This window comes from Limanda limanda, chromosome 13, assembly GCF_963576545.1.
Source record: "Limanda limanda chromosome 13, fLimLim1.1, whole genome shotgun sequence".
Taxonomy (NCBI): domain Eukaryota; kingdom Metazoa; phylum Chordata; class Actinopteri; order Pleuronectiformes; family Pleuronectidae; genus Limanda; species Limanda limanda.
Window position 1 is genome coordinate 11,012,188 of NC_083648.1, and position 14,457 is coordinate 11,026,644.

Genomic DNA, 14,457 nt, shown 5'->3' on the forward strand with positions numbered 1-14,457 from the left:
GACAGAACATGTGAGTCAAAATGTTTGTAATTAAAAAAATAAAATAATCAGAAGGTAAATCTGCGTGTGATGCCGACGAAAGATTAAACCAAATGGACACTTTGTTAATGTATGAATGAATCTGAAGGGTGGTGGGTTTATGACATCATACACAGGGGCTGCATTCATTTATATGCACATAATGAGAAAATAGATTGCAACATATTCTTTCTCTTTCTCTTTTTTTCTCTCAGCGTTAATCAGCTTTGCGGCACAGCGAGATCTGCGGGCGCTCACTCTTTTTAGATTAGATTCAAAGACTAACTTTGAGCAACACAATGAGGACAGACATGGAAAGGTCGCTTATTCAAATGTGGCCGTAATGAGATTTTGTGTGGCGACATATTAAATCTCTGCAAATATCTGAAGAATGTAGCCTGAAGGATTAACTGAAGCTTCAGTTGGTGCATCTGAAGAAAGGTTTGCTTGTTATATTCTATAAAGAAGAACTGCAGATTTAGATCAAGTCGTCAAAAAGAAAAGATAACATATTTTTGTCTGACTCGAACTGAAAGATCAGAGTCTGGAACTTTACGAATTTGCTGTTAAATATAAATCCTATAAATATTCACTTTCACAGGGCAAGACCCAAGATGAAGAACAGCACCACTGCTACCTTAAGTAGCTAATTAAAACTCCATAGGACACATCAATACAGAACAGTGACGTTTATTGATATTGATTATTTTATTTCTCCAAAATGAAATGTTAGTGACACATCACGTGAACCCATCCATTTCTTTTATTAAACCAATATTGACATTTTGAAGGACAGGACTTTTAAGCCTTTATTCAATATGACAGAATTAAGTTTGAAAGGGGGAAAGGGCCAGGTCGGCCTAGAACCTGCAGCCGCAGAGGACACACGCCTCCGTACATGCCCTCCTAGCCAGCTGAGCTCCCCAAAGATATGAAGTCTACTATGTTCAAGTTGGGACATCCTGATCTCGACTTTGAAGGGCCAAGGACGTCCTGAGAGTGTCGGTACATTAGGGTTTGTACATCCCGTGGAAGGTGACGGGGATGTCACACTCCACGTCTGCCCTGGCGACCTCCGACAGATCCTTGGCGTTGAGGATGAGGAGATACGCTGGCCTCTGGGCGCCGGGAGCCGCCACGATGGTCAACAGCACACCTGTCGACACATCACGGAGGTTAGCATTAGACACGTTTTGTCGTAGACAGCGTGGAAATAAAGATTACTGTGTTCATGGTGCTTGTGGCGCACCGTCATCCTCGTCCACTCCATCAGGAGTCTGGACGAACAGGGGCTCTGAGGGGTAGCAGTCTGGCTCCTGCCAAACCCAGGTCTCCCTGGACTTCACGTTCAACTTGCAGATCTGCACACAAGGACAAGAAAACAGTCACTGGAGCAGTTTGATTGACACACTCTTTACAACTGAAGGCCTTTCGTGAACATACCCTGTCTGGTATGAAATGGTTGAGACCCAAGCCGTAGGTATACGTGTAGTTCTTCCCTGCGTGTTTGCTGTAATTGATCTGAGGGAACTCAAACGCTAGGAAAAAATATTTATATGGTTAAATGGTGAAGATACTTTGCTGTATCAATTAAAAATGAACGTGTCGGATTAAAGTTTGATGGTTGTGTGGTCACCTTGGCGAGGTCCGGAGAACAGCACCTCGGGCTCCAGCCAGATGGTCCCGTCGGCGTGCATCACGGCTGTGGCTGTGGTGTACGGCAGACTGACCAGGTTCTTCCCTTGCTCCTCCTACATCCACACCGGGACAACATGAGAAGAGAAAACATCGACTCCATCTCAAGCAATTGTGGATGAGTAAGACCTGTGACTCACCTTGTGGACGTCCAGGGGAATCACGTATCTGCGGACTTCTGGCTGGGGCGCCATCATGGCCGCCTTCTTCACCTCGTCCCAGTTGGCTCTCAGGTTGGCCAGCCACAGGTAGTTGTAAACAAACTCAAATCTGCAAGAAAGAAGTGATGGTGAGTAACAAAGGTGAACCAAATTTGATATATGAGAAGTGAGCCACTCACCCTTTCCAAGCACACAGGTCAAAAACGATGAATCCTTGGTCCTCGTAGGTGTTGATGTGGTGAAACATGCCGATGGCCGCTCCTTTGAACTTGTGGTCGATGTACTCGCCCGGGCTTTTACTGGCAATGTGGAACAAGGTCTACAAAGAGTACGTCATTGTTAGTTTCGGGAGGTGGGCTGATGATAATTTAAAGGGTCAAACCACTAAAGACGTGGATCTACTCCTCGTTCTTACTCCTTGGCTCTCATTGGACTCAAAGCAGTCCATGTAGTTGGAGCCTCGGATGCTCCAGGCGCTCAGGAACTTCAGCAGGTTGATCTTCACCGGCGTCTCCACAAAGACAAAGTAGTTTTCTGACATGCCGAAGCTGAAATTAACGAGGGGAAGCCATTACAACTCTCTGTGGCAACATCGAGGACCAATCAAATTGATTAAAAACTACACACCTGTGCACGTAGGAGGGCTTGAACCTCTCGGCGCTGGGGAACTGCACCACCACCTTGGACTTCTCGATGGGATCAGACTTATCTGAGAAAGAAAGGAGAGGTTGGGATGTTTGACACAAGTAATAAGTTGTTTTGGCCCCTGTTTGTTTGTTTGTCTGTTGCTCAGTTTGTTTGATTCTCAGCAGGATTACACAACAACTACACTACAGATTTTTACCAAACTTGGTAAAGGGATGGGTCATGGGCCAAGAAAGAACTAATTTAGTTTGTTGGAGATCCAGATTTTTTTTTAACTAACTTTGACAAGATTGACTTTTTTTTCCAGTTGTAAACCAGTATAATTTATGGTACAACTAGCTTTAAGGAGAGGTCCCTTCTGATGAAGTTCTTTGGTCCCTGTGACACCAATGCCGACCTTTCTGTGTTGGTGGGATCTTGACGATGTTGTAGGCCAGTGTGGCTCCTTTGCCCATGCAGTTTCCAATGTTGTACACCGTGCCATCATTTTCAATATGAGGGTGGGCCGTCACTCCATTAATGTTGATATAGTTGCACATATCAACCTGCAAAGAAAAACAACGACATTTTAATCTGCTTTGATATTGAGAAATGTCCATCAGATCATCTTTACTGTCACAAATTCTGTGATATTTCTGTATTGATGTACCTTCTTCAGCGTCTGCAAGGTGTCCGGGTCTACTTTAGTGATGAAGTTGGTTTCCGTCACAGCGTAGAAGTCCTCACCGATAGGGAAGACGTTCACCAGGCAGTTGTCTGTGACCTCAACACCCTTGAAGTACGAGAAAAACCTGGAAAAGAAATGACATATTTTAGAAAGCAGACACATGTTTGTCAGCAGGGAAAGGGAGAACAGAACCCTGAGGAAAATACATCACGATGGACAAAGATAAAATTGGGTTTGAGTTCTGCAGTGACTCACCTGGAGAAAATGTTCTTGCAGGGATCAGGATACGCAAACGTACCAAACTCAGTGATCACCACACGCTTCTCTGTGATGGCACGCACGTACGCATCTGTTTTGACAAACCTGACACAGAGGAGGGATTGAAATTTTTTATATTTTCACTTCAAAAACACAACATTACATTTACATTAAGTCAAACGGCAGATGCTTTCATCAAAAGAGACTTAAAACTGCGGGACATATCTATAGCTTCAGTACAGCTGGAGAGCTTGAAGTAAGAACAAGGCACTAAATCTGTTCGACAAGATAAAGTGTAAGAGATCAGATGAAGAAGCACACAGAGAATAAGTGCTAATGGCCATATTAGGGTGTAAGATGAAGGTTTGTATGAATGAATCTTTAAAGGTTTCACTGCTCATTCCTTAAATGTGCCATAGTGATTTAGTAACTGATCCGACAATGAATCATTTGTTTCTCATGTGTTACATGTCTTTATATCTGAAATCTCACCTCCCTCATGTGGTATATTCAATCTGCAGATGCAACTTCGCAACCAACAGTTGCTTTAAAACTCAATAAAATCTCCAAAATAATTTTTAAAAAAAACATAATTGGAAAACGTATTAGCCCTTCAGTAAATCACGACAGTGTAAGTCTTACTTTCGGAAGTAGGTAACTTGTCCGTTCTTGAAGTCAAATTTGTGCATGAGGGCCTGGCCATCGAAAAGGTGATAGAAAGGTTCATCTCCAACCTCGAAGAGTCCAGGTCCCAAACGAAGAAGACTTCCCTTCAGAAAGGAAGGAATCCTGCCTGTAAAATACCAACAGTAGGTTTAATTGAGAATTGGAGATTTATATAAAAAATGTCAAAGATTTTTTTTTTTTGTGTCTAAAAGAGGCAAACAAACCAGTGACAATTGCTGGAAGAGGCTCAGCCAGCTCCTCACACGTCTCAAAGATCTTCTTGTATCCACCAGCTGGGTGCTCGAATCTGTCGTCAGAAAGCAGAAAGACGTTGACAAACAGTGAAGTGAATTAAAGTGAATTAAACTCGAAAAAGCATCATAATCTGGATCGGGTCACACAGTTTGCAGAGTTCAGTGTGAACTTTCAAATCCTTCACGTGCTCCATCACAACCACTCAGGGTCACAGGGTCAAGTTGTCAAAACTTCTAAACAAAACATCATTGTCCTTTTGTCTGAATGTTCACAGTTTTCAAATATTTTAAGCCAGGTTGTTATCTTTTGATGATCAATATGAAATTTAAAATATTACACTAAAATGACAGAAAACCTTGAGAAACTCACCTGCTGACCATGTTGCCTTCTGGTTGTGGCAGCACACAAAACAAAGCTCTTGAGAAAAACCTCTGCTCACTTCTGAACTGGAAAGTCTCTGATCCCCCCCCTTGTGGATTGGGGGTATTTATTTGTCTGGTCGCCCTCACGGTGGCTGCAATCTGCGGCGTAAACCTTTACCCCCGGCCAATCATGTTGCACCATGAACAAGAATCCCATTGTGCCAATATCCTGTACTGGGTGACTCAATGGGTCGCCCCACTGAAACCGGATTTATAGCGAGAACATTTGTGACAGGGAAACATGTTCGGGAGAAGGTGTTGCAATGGTGCATGTGATTTTTCTTTTAAATTGAATCAATTGTTCAGAGGTTGTGCTTTAAGTTAAAGTTATGCTGAGTCATACTTAGTCCAGTATATATCAGAATGTTTATGTAGGGCAACCAATCAGCGTGAAGCCAATACAATAAACTACAGACCTAGACATGGATTAATGTTCTCTATGTCTGTGATGGAAGTTATATTTTTAACAATATAACGGCTGCATGTGTGCTTTTCTTTTAAATTGAGACAATTGTTCAAAAGTTGTGCTTTTAGTAATGCTGAGTCACACTAAGTGCAGTATATCAGAATGTTGATTTAGGACAACAAATCAGCATGAAGCAAATACTAAAAACTACAGAGCTGGACGTGAATTAATGTTCAATCTACATGCTAGATTCAAAGTTACATTTAACAGTACACAGGCTGCTTTTGTGTTAATTTGCTCCTTTTTAGATTTTTATAGTTAGGAATTCATCAACAGACCAACTGGGATTAAAACCACATTGTCCAAAAACCACCCTCTTTCTATTTCGGGACAAAAATACCTCCTCGTTTTTCGATTAAATGAGGATTTTCTGAGTCATAGAATCTGTAAACTATTGTGAAACGGTAAAGCAGTGAGCCTTTGCTGCTATAATTATGTGTTGTTGTGAAATGACTGTTACACTGCATGAAATGTGCCCAGTTCTTTAGTTGGAACACAAAATGACTTAATTTGCTTGTCTCGGTGGAGCTACAGGCCTAATCCAGGTGTAGGGATTATGTTCGACGTCGCCTGGAGACAAACGCTGTATTGTTCCTCCTGGGAAAATAACACCATTAGTAGAGAGAGTTTCGTCAGTGGCAGGGTTGTGGTGTGGCTCCCCCAAGCCAACACATGTGGACTGACTTTAACCAGCAACATGCAGCTGAAAGCTTTTTCTCTCTTCTCTTAAATTAAACTGAAGGATCAGTGGTAAAGAATGCAGAGAGGCTGGGAAAATATCAGTCGCACCTAGACTGAGTTATCTTTGCTCCCACAGAGAATTTAAAACAGGCAGGAGCCACAAAACAGGGAATTTGGCAGATATTTTATGAAAAAGCCAATAAAACTGTGATATAATAGACTATAAAAAACAAAGTGCATTTTGTCCCTGACTTCTCCCTGTGCAACTCTGTATTAATCTGCTGATATCCTTCTTTTTTCTCCAAATATATGAGTCATTGTGTGGTTTGTAAATCAACCAAAAGCCCAAACCTCAAAAGTAATACAAATGAAAACAGCTCAAAGGCTTAAATACTCACATTTATGAGCCTGGGACAATTAAACATTTGGTCTTTTTTACAGTAAAAGAACTCCAATAATTTTCACTATATATATTCACCAAATATCTTTCAAACAGCCAACTTATTTTTTCTTATTTATTTTGCCGACTGTTGGGTATAGTGTAATTTATAACAGCATCACATTAAGCTACAGCTGTTATCCAAGTGGTGGAGTTAAGACTGTTACCTCAGAAACATAGAGGAATAGAAGTAAATAGAAGAAAGAGAAGTAAAGTAGAAGTACCTCAAACTTGTATCTAACTAAAAGTACTCACTTAAACTGAGAACAATTTCTTTATATTGTGTTCATACTATATAATAGTATTAATGGTAACAGCATAATTTTTCATGCTTTATATATTGAATGAAATATAATAAACATGAGTTCACTGTATTTGATGTGATGTTCCACAGTTAGTTTTATTATCAAATGCCTTATCCCAGTCGTCATTGGCCTCTTTGTTTGCGTGTTGGAGAAGGAAGGGCGACCTCTGCTGGTTGTTAATTACTATAATAATAATAAAAAATTAATACATTTTATTTATTCAGAACCTTTCTTTCATAAAATTCAGCTCAAAGTGCTTCACAATGAAATCTGTTAAATAAGACTCATTAATAATAACTTGTTAGCAATAAAACAAATACATGTAAATCCAGTTTAAATGAACGAAATAAAAAAAATAAGAGAATGGTGTTGAAAAAAAGGATACAATTATTTAAAATTAAGACCAAACAAATATATCTTGAGTATTTTAAATCGATCAACAAAACTGACGAATACAGTTTTTTTTACATTTTTGGACTTCGCAGTTTACAGAAGCTCCTCCCCCCCGCGCATGCGCCATCTGCTCGGGACGAACTCAACATGGCGGCGAGGAGCAACAGCCTGTTGTTGTAGTTGAGGTTTTTCGCACCTGGCGAGCAAACTACACACAAACCCGCGGATCCCCCCGCCGCTGGACTCTGGTGACTTCCTCCTGAAGGGTGGTCTTTTACTCTAGTGTCGTTGTTTTTAGCCGTTTCCCGTCGTGACGATGAGTTACACCACGAAGGTGGTGCAGGTGACGAACGTGTCTCCGAGCACAACATCGGAGCAGATGCGGACGCTGTTCGGCTTCCTGGGGACCATCGAAGAGCTCAAGCTGTTTCCTCCAGAGTGAGTTCCCTTCGTGTTGGCTCGTTCCCAGATATCAGAGATTAGCTCACATGTTAGCTTGGTGGCTAGCTCAGCATTTGAAGCGGGACGCAGGGCCCATGCTAACCAGATGCTAACCAGATGCTAACAGTAACAAGCCCGTTGTTAGCTACATCCAGATCCACGATACTCCGACTCGATCGTGATCCACTAACGTACATTCATCTCTTGTGTTTAGTCTCTTGTTTACAGGCGTATTCGTTGTTCTATTATATTAACTACGTTACTGTGTATTCTAGTGCTTAATACTATACATTTATTTTCCGAGTATTTACGGTTTTTGCTACATTTTACGTTTATTACACTCAATTTGAGTTATTGTAATTCTTCGTATCTGCTTTATTGCTACTTTGCTGTATGAGTACATCTATCTATCTATATAAATTCGTTTCAGTGAATTGTTCTGTAAATATATCTTTCAATCAAGTGTCAGTTGAATAGTTAGATGCTCATCTTATTAACGATTACATGTTTTAGTTTAGGTTTAAATACTTGTTTTGTGGTTTGGCTAAAATAAAAATACAAAGGATCAAACCAAGGATCAAAGGATTTTATCATTCTGATTATCATACAAGACCACAAGTCATTTGAATTGACTGTTTTTAATCTACTCATGATGTTTTGGATAAATTGAGAAAAAGTGTGCCAGACAATCTGAAGTGAGGTCTGTTGACTGCTTGTTTTTTATGAACCTATATCAGAAATGCAAAGAACCTAAATAGGATAAACCATGAATCCTAACATTTTGTAACAGGAAGCCAGAATATGAGAGAAGGTTTTTTGATCGTTGCCTCTAAGGAAAGGAATTCCAGGCCAATAAATCCCTATTTAATGTCTGTGGTAGAAAGCCTGTTTGACCTGTTTTCCTAACAGACGTTTGACTTCCTCCACAGTGATTCTCAGATGCCGGTGACGTCTCGGGTTTGCTTCGTCAAGTTCCACGAGCCGGAGTCTGTCGGCGTGTCCCAGCATCTGACCAACACCGTGTTTGTGGACCGAGCGTTGATTGTGGTCCCGTTCGCTGAAGGTTTGTCTTGTTATTATTCCTGCGTATGAGTGGTCCTTGTTGATTGAATGGCATGAGTTGTGCCGATGTAATAAAGTAAAAACAATCTCATCTGCGCCATTTTTTGAAGTGTACAAGTCACCTTGACGCTTTGGAGATAATGTGAATGATACTGGTAATTCTCCTCCCTCCTATTGTTTTTAAGAAGCGTTACCAGCAGATACTGGCAGAGTTCTGGTATCCTGCGGTGGCACATTCTGTAAAACAATGGTTTGTTTTGCACCTAGAAAGCAGAATACCAAAGTTTGCCTTACAGACAGATAGCAGTTGAATATTCTCAAACTGTGGGCGCCGCAGACACCTAAGTACAGAAGTAAAGTTATTTAAATTCTTAACCACATGTTTTTTATCCCCGCCATATTGGACTATCCTGATAAACTTCTCTCTGTTATCTGTGTGTGTGTGTATGTGTGTGTGTGAGTGATTTTTGTAGTGAAGAAGGCAAAAGCAGCCCCCTCGTTGATGAAAGTGGTCCTCTGCCTGCCAACAGGGGATTGTAGACATTTGCTAAGGCCAACGACCATTCAAGCCCCCACCCCTCTCCTTCTGTGTCCTCTATTCTTTCTCTGCCCTCCCCTTTTCTCTGTTCTTCTCTCCAATTTATCTTTTCTAGGTGGTTTAGTTTAGAGAATAAAGGACAATCAAGGACTTAGCCTGAAACGGTGCTTATCGTGCACTACTTTTCAATGTTGCTGAGCCAGGATTTAATTTTATGGCCGAAGCTTTGTTCCTGAACAGATGAGGCTAGAAATATTCTTCATGTTTTGATGTCAACAAATTCTATGAAAAGACAAAAACACAATGGTACAGAAATCATATCAGGGAACCACACTGTTGCACTGGGTGATATTAAATGCTGGCACTATGGTTTATTTTGGGTTCATGACACAGGCACCATTCAGCTGCTGTAAATCCTTGGGCTCATGCACCAACTTTCTATGAGTCTGCCACTGAAAATAGTCCTGTTACCTACTGTTGGAATAATGCCTGCAGAAAAGTGCTACGGTTTTTATGTTTTTCATAAATCATTGAGCTTATTATAAAAAATGTAATTATATATCTGCTTTTGAAGATTTCAGTGGCATTGAATTGGATTTAGCTTCAAGCCACTGGCAGGATATCGACAGACTGATTATTTAAGACAAAGTTTGGGTCTTTGCAAGTATTTTAGTCTGCAGTAACCTAAAAAGACGATATACCCAGCCTCATTATTTTTAATTAAATGTTTAAATTTACATCTGAAATAAAATACATAACAACAATCAGTTGTATGGGTCTGGTAGAAAAAGGCTAAGGCCACAGCACGGACTCAGATGAAGGTTGGGATTTAAAGAGGTAAACAGTAATGTAACGGTTTAACCCCATCTCGTCATACGTTGTTCAAGACACCCACCCACCCGACAAGACACAATGTTGGTTCCATATTCTCTTTAACAGTGGTCTTCTTCTTTTGTTGTTGTGTTTTACAGTTCTTTTTCCTGGCTCAGCCAGTCCTGTATACCAGGCCCCGCTGAAAATACCATCCAACAGTTTTGTCTCCTCCAGCAATTTCTCTCTCCAGTGTGCTTCTTTGTTTGTATGTTGTCATTATTGTGTGTCTGTATCTATGTGAAAGAGCTGTTTTTTGCTGTGAGATGATTGTGAGGTGTTTTTATTTGTTCATATTGGGTCATTTTTAAACTAAATCAGAATCTTGTTACAAAGAAAAAAGAAATCATGCACTGTTAGAGCAGATAAATCAAACGAGTCATCGTCGGTCCAGGTTTGGTTAATTGATGCAGTGACAGCAGGTAAGAATGTCAGACTGATGATGTAACAGAGGACACTACTTACCCTGAATTCTGTTTGCCATTTAGTGAATAACACTTTATCCTCTGAAATGTGTTTTGGTAAGTAGACACTGTTAGCCTGTATAGTGTCTCTTTTCCCCCCCAAATCCCTAAATTTCTCTTTGTTGTGTGTATCTCGATTTCTCTCTGTGCTTTTAGTAGCGAAGCCGCCAACGTGAGTCGCTTGTTTCAGTAAACCTCTAAATGAAAATTGAGGGCACACCCAACTGGAGAAGCAGCAGTGCTTGCTAACGTTTGGTTCATGACTTAAAAAACACGTTCAGGTGATATATTCTTGGCAGTGTTCATTGGAGTAGTGTGATTTATTCCAGCAATAATTTGTCACTGCAATGATGATGATTTTGTTGAATTAAGGGAACTGATCTGTAAGTCTACCATGTTGATCCTAATTTGAAGAAATGCAGTGCGAACACTTGTTTTTTTCTTTGTCTTCAAAATGTGTCTCTACAGTTTGTTGTGTTCTTCCCTAATGCCTGATTTTATTTTCCTGATAGGATCTATTCCGGACGAGGCCAAAGCTTTGTCGCTGTTGGCGCCAGCAAATGCCGTCGCAGGAATTCTGCCGGGAGGAGGACTTCTTCCAACGCCCAACCCTATGGGGAATCAATCTGTAAGACTTAATACTCACTGTACCCACGAGTACAAATTCTCTGACCATTGGAAAATGAAATGTATAGATGATTTGATCAATCTTTTAGTTGAACACATTTATTCTGTAATTCCTGATTTACTGCCAACTTCCCAACCTGGGTCCTAGACCCTTCCTATGGGTCACAGGACGGGTTTGTGAGATGTATCATTGGAGACTAATTATGATTAAAGAAATAGTTATCCATGGCCATATCTCTCAGTATCGCTATTTCTACACCTGTGTGACATGAAAAAGAAGCTTACAAAACTAAATGACCTCTACATACTTGTTTCATTTTTCTTCCAGATGGGAGGGAACCCCTTTGGTGTGTCCATGGATGCAATGGCTGCATTTGGCTTCGGAGGATCTAATATGAATCCTCAGGTGAGACAGGGATTAGTATTTCCCCCCAAAGATCTACTATTTAAATGAATATGCAGTACATTTGATAATACACCTGCTCATGTTGGCCCTGTCTCTTCACAGGCTGCTGATCAGCTGTTACGGTTCATGACGGATCCAAAGTACGTTTGTATAAAGAAAGGTCCTTGTTGTCTGTAAACGACCCTGAAGGAGTTTGAAAGGATGAATTAAAGACATTGATGTTTGTAGTAATGGATATTCTTGTGTTTAGACTGAACCCTCTGGCTGCCGGCTTAAACCTGAATCAACACCTGAAGGCTGAGACATCTAATAAAGAAATCGAAGAGGCCATGAAGAGAGTGAGGGAAGCACAGTCGCTTATCTCGGCTGCTATTGAACCTGGAAGTAAGTGGACTGAAGTTGGAAGGACTTTCTTGCTGGGGAGTTGGCTTAGCATTCTGATAGTGTCTGTTTTGTCTACGCTGCATTGATGCAGTCATAATTTAGGTTACTGTATTTTTCACCTGGAAAATCTTTGCAAACGACGACTGTTTTTTGTCCTGCAGATAAGGAGAGCAAGAAGAAGCACTCTCGGTCCCGGTCGAGGTCCAGGAGGAAGTGGTCCAGGTCCCGCTCAAGGCACAGGTGAAATCTACCATTTATGTTGTGAACAGTTGAAAGGGGAAACTTTTCCAGCATACAAAAGTGTTAAATGGTTTGAACGTCTGTTTGCAGGCGAAGCAAAAGCAGATCAAAGCGTCGATCAAACTCGAGAAGCAGGAGGCGCTCAAAGAGCCCACGCAAGAGACATGACCGCTCCAGGGACAGAAGCAGGCGATCACAAAGCAAATCCAGGTGGATAAACTGTGTAAAAGGCTTCTGTTCCTCAACAGATCCACAGCCTGTCAGAAATATTAAAACATGACATTTATTTTCAGAGATAGAAAGAAAGAGGAAACTGGGCGAAGAAGTAACAAAACACCGCCGAAAAGCTACAGTACAGCCAGGAGGTCACGCAGTGCAGACAGGTGAGCACAGACCTGCTTCTTCATGTTCTCCAGCACAATGTTGTTAAACAGTTCTTCTGCTTCCAGGTCAGAAGTCAGTGTTGACCACAGTTTAACGTCTTGTTGTGCTTCTCAGGAGACGCAGGAGAAGTCGCAGCATCAGTCGGCCTGTTAAAAAGTCTCCGAAGAGGAAGAGCTCCAAGTCTCCATCTCCTAGGAGGTCAGCGTGTGGTGTGGATCTTCTGTAGATGATACATTGATGTTATACATTGACTATTTTGTTTGTGTTAAGTAATTGCTGCTTTAACGTTAGTCATTTTCAGTGAAAACAGATACAGAGTGTGATTGTCTGTTTGATTTGGTTTATTTTACATCTGTAGTTCTGTTCATTTGACTTTAACCAAGGAGAAAATATTGGCACATTTAGTTCACACTGACATTTTACAAATTAACCAAATACAGACGGATTGGTCTGGTTTGGTTCTGTCATTATATGAAATGTATTTTTTTGGATTTTCTGACACTAATTCAAAAACTAAACTGTCAAGAGAGCAATGTCTGTAAAACAACCACAGCAAAAAAGTTCAATGATTAACTTCAATACCTCTGCCTAGTTCCAACAGTCTCCTCAAATCCATCCAGCTGCACCAAACTGCACACACTCAGATATCAGTCCCCTAAATCTTTTTTTCATCTATATCCATGAATCATTCCCTGAGAAATTGGTGAAAATGTCCAAAGAAAAAAGAACACACCCTATTTTGCAATGTTTGTCGAAAGTGGAAATAAATATTCCTGGATCCGCTCTCTATATTCTGCCCCAAAATGTATGTATAGTTCCTTTGCATGAGTGAATCCTGGGTATTCAATGACAGGTTATGTATTTCCTTCTACAGGCACAAGAAGGAGAAGAAAAGGGACAAGGAAAAGGAGAAAGATCGCAGGAGTGATAAAGATCGTACTCGCGAGGAACACGATCACTCCAGCAGCAAGAAAAAGAGAAGTAAAGACAAAGAAAGAGAGTACGAGAGGAAATCAGATGGTGACGCAGGAGATGTTAAGGTTGGTTATAGTATCTTTCATTCTAATGCATCATCATCTAGATAGAGATGTTAAAAATGTCACATCCGTCGGTTTCCTGTCACAGATCACAAGGGATTACGACGAAGAGGAGCAAGGCTATGACAGCGCGAAGGAGAGGGAGGAGAGGAAGGACTCTGACGACTCGGCTCAGTCCCCTCGGTCGGTGGAAGGTAACGGCTCAGCGCGCTCCGTTAAACGGGCCAAAGTTAACGGTGCTGACGACCATCGGGAAGCAGACATGGACGTCAGTGACTGATTGGCCCGTCCTGCTTCGTCCCACATTATCCCTCTGTTTTGGTTGTTTAGTGTTACTTGTTTTCTCCTCACTGAAGTTTATCCAAAATGAAATGATGAAAAAGTGTGGCCCGAGATGTTTGATCCCGGCCTGTCGGTCCCTCTCCTGCGTTGTCACGTTGCTTTAAAGTGCCCGCGTGTGTTTAACCTCGCCGGATGCTGTTAGTTGAAACTGGAGGTAGGCTTGCTTTGCTTTCTTTAGCTTCTTCTTCATATGTTGTATCTTTACATGTTTTGTTCAGTGATGTGCTGTGACGCTCAGGCCTTGTCCCCCCCCCCCCATATGTTCGGAAACTTTTGCTTCGTGTCATTTGAAAGTGTTGATGTTTTATCAGGGATTTGTTTTTATAATAAAGCCTATTTGGTGAACAGAGACTTTGAATTCACCACTTTAACCACAATCTGCAGTGTGTCATTTATATTTACTGTTTGGACTCTTTTTATATTTGAATAGTAACTTTCAAGTCTTAGACGTTATGGGACATTTGGGGTTCAGTGTTTCACCGACTCGGACTCGAGGAGCCAGGGAACCGGACCACTGCTGTTTTGGTTAGTGGACGACTCAGCTAAATAAATATCTATAATCTAAAGCGGGTTGGGTTCGTCCTAACCCAC

General features: G+C 41.2%; 2 protein-coding genes across 4 annotated transcripts; one reads left to right on the plus strand and one right to left on the minus strand.

Annotated features, from left to right (window-relative positions):
• Positions 1–1,028: 1,028 nt before the first annotated feature.
• On the minus strand, positions 1,029–4,745 carry rpe65a (retinoid isomerohydrolase RPE65 a). 2 transcript variants are annotated; one of them, XM_061084882.1, is made up of 14 exons: positions 4,735–4,745; positions 4,335–4,417; positions 4,087–4,237; positions 3,442–3,549; positions 3,169–3,310; positions 2,917–3,064; positions 2,502–2,583; positions 2,290–2,422; positions 2,054–2,193; positions 1,854–1,983; positions 1,655–1,769; positions 1,462–1,556; positions 1,268–1,379; positions 1,029–1,174 (listed from the first exon to the last, which is right to left on the minus strand). In XM_061084882.1, the coding sequence occupies exons 1-14, from the start codon at positions 4,743–4,745 to the stop codon at positions 1,029–1,031; spliced, it is 1,596 nt and encodes a 531-aa protein (XP_060940865.1). The 2 variants fall into 2 exon arrangements, with proteins under 2 accessions (XP_060940865.1, XP_060940866.1); XM_061084883.1 differs by having other exon boundaries at positions 4,087–4,233; positions 4,331–4,417.
• A 2,466-nt stretch (positions 4,746–7,211) lies between these two features.
• LOC133017697 (serine/arginine-rich splicing factor 11-like) lies at positions 7,212–14,243 on the plus strand. 2 transcript variants are annotated; one of them, XM_061083850.1, is made up of 12 exons: positions 7,212–7,509; positions 8,442–8,575; positions 10,959–11,074; positions 11,402–11,479; positions 11,582–11,619; positions 11,730–11,863; positions 12,025–12,103; positions 12,194–12,313; positions 12,397–12,486; positions 12,602–12,685; positions 13,362–13,527; positions 13,613–14,243. In XM_061083850.1, exons 1-12 carry the CDS (start codon positions 7,388–7,390, stop codon positions 13,802–13,804), a joined length of 1,353 nt encoding a protein of 450 aa, XP_060939833.1. In that variant the 5' UTR covers positions 7,212–7,387; the 3' UTR covers positions 13,805–14,243. The 2 variants fall into 2 exon arrangements, with proteins under 2 accessions (XP_060939833.1, XP_060939834.1); XM_061083851.1 differs by lacking the exons at positions 7,212–7,509; positions 8,442–8,575 and adding an exon at positions 8,609–10,727.
• Positions 14,244–14,457: the final 214 nt, after the last annotated feature.

What these genes read in the sequence shown, in the direction of transcription:
- rpe65a (XM_061084882.1), bottom strand. An exon ending in CCTTGCAGACGCTGAAGAAG is followed by an intron (nt 3,065 to 3,168) that starts GTACATCAATAC and finishes TTTTCTTTGCAG; the next exon opens with GTTGATATGTGCAACTATAT. An exon ending in AAGCCCTCCTACGTGCACAG is followed by an intron (nt 2,423 to 2,501) that starts GTGTGTAGTTTT and finishes CGTTAATTTCAG; the next exon opens with CTTCGGCATGTCAGAAAACT.
- LOC133017697 (XM_061083850.1), top strand. Translation starts at nt 7,388, where the DNA reads ATGAGTTACACCACGAAGGTGGTGCAGGTGACGAACGTGTCTCCGAGC. An exon ending in CGATCACAAAGCAAATCCAG is followed by an intron (nt 12,314 to 12,396) that starts GTGGATAAACTG and finishes ATTTATTTTCAG; the next exon opens with AGATAGAAAGAAAGAGGAAA. An exon ending in AAGTCTCCATCTCCTAGGAG is followed by an intron (nt 12,686 to 13,361) that starts GTCAGCGTGTGG and finishes TTCCTTCTACAG; the next exon opens with GCACAAGAAGGAGAAGAAAA.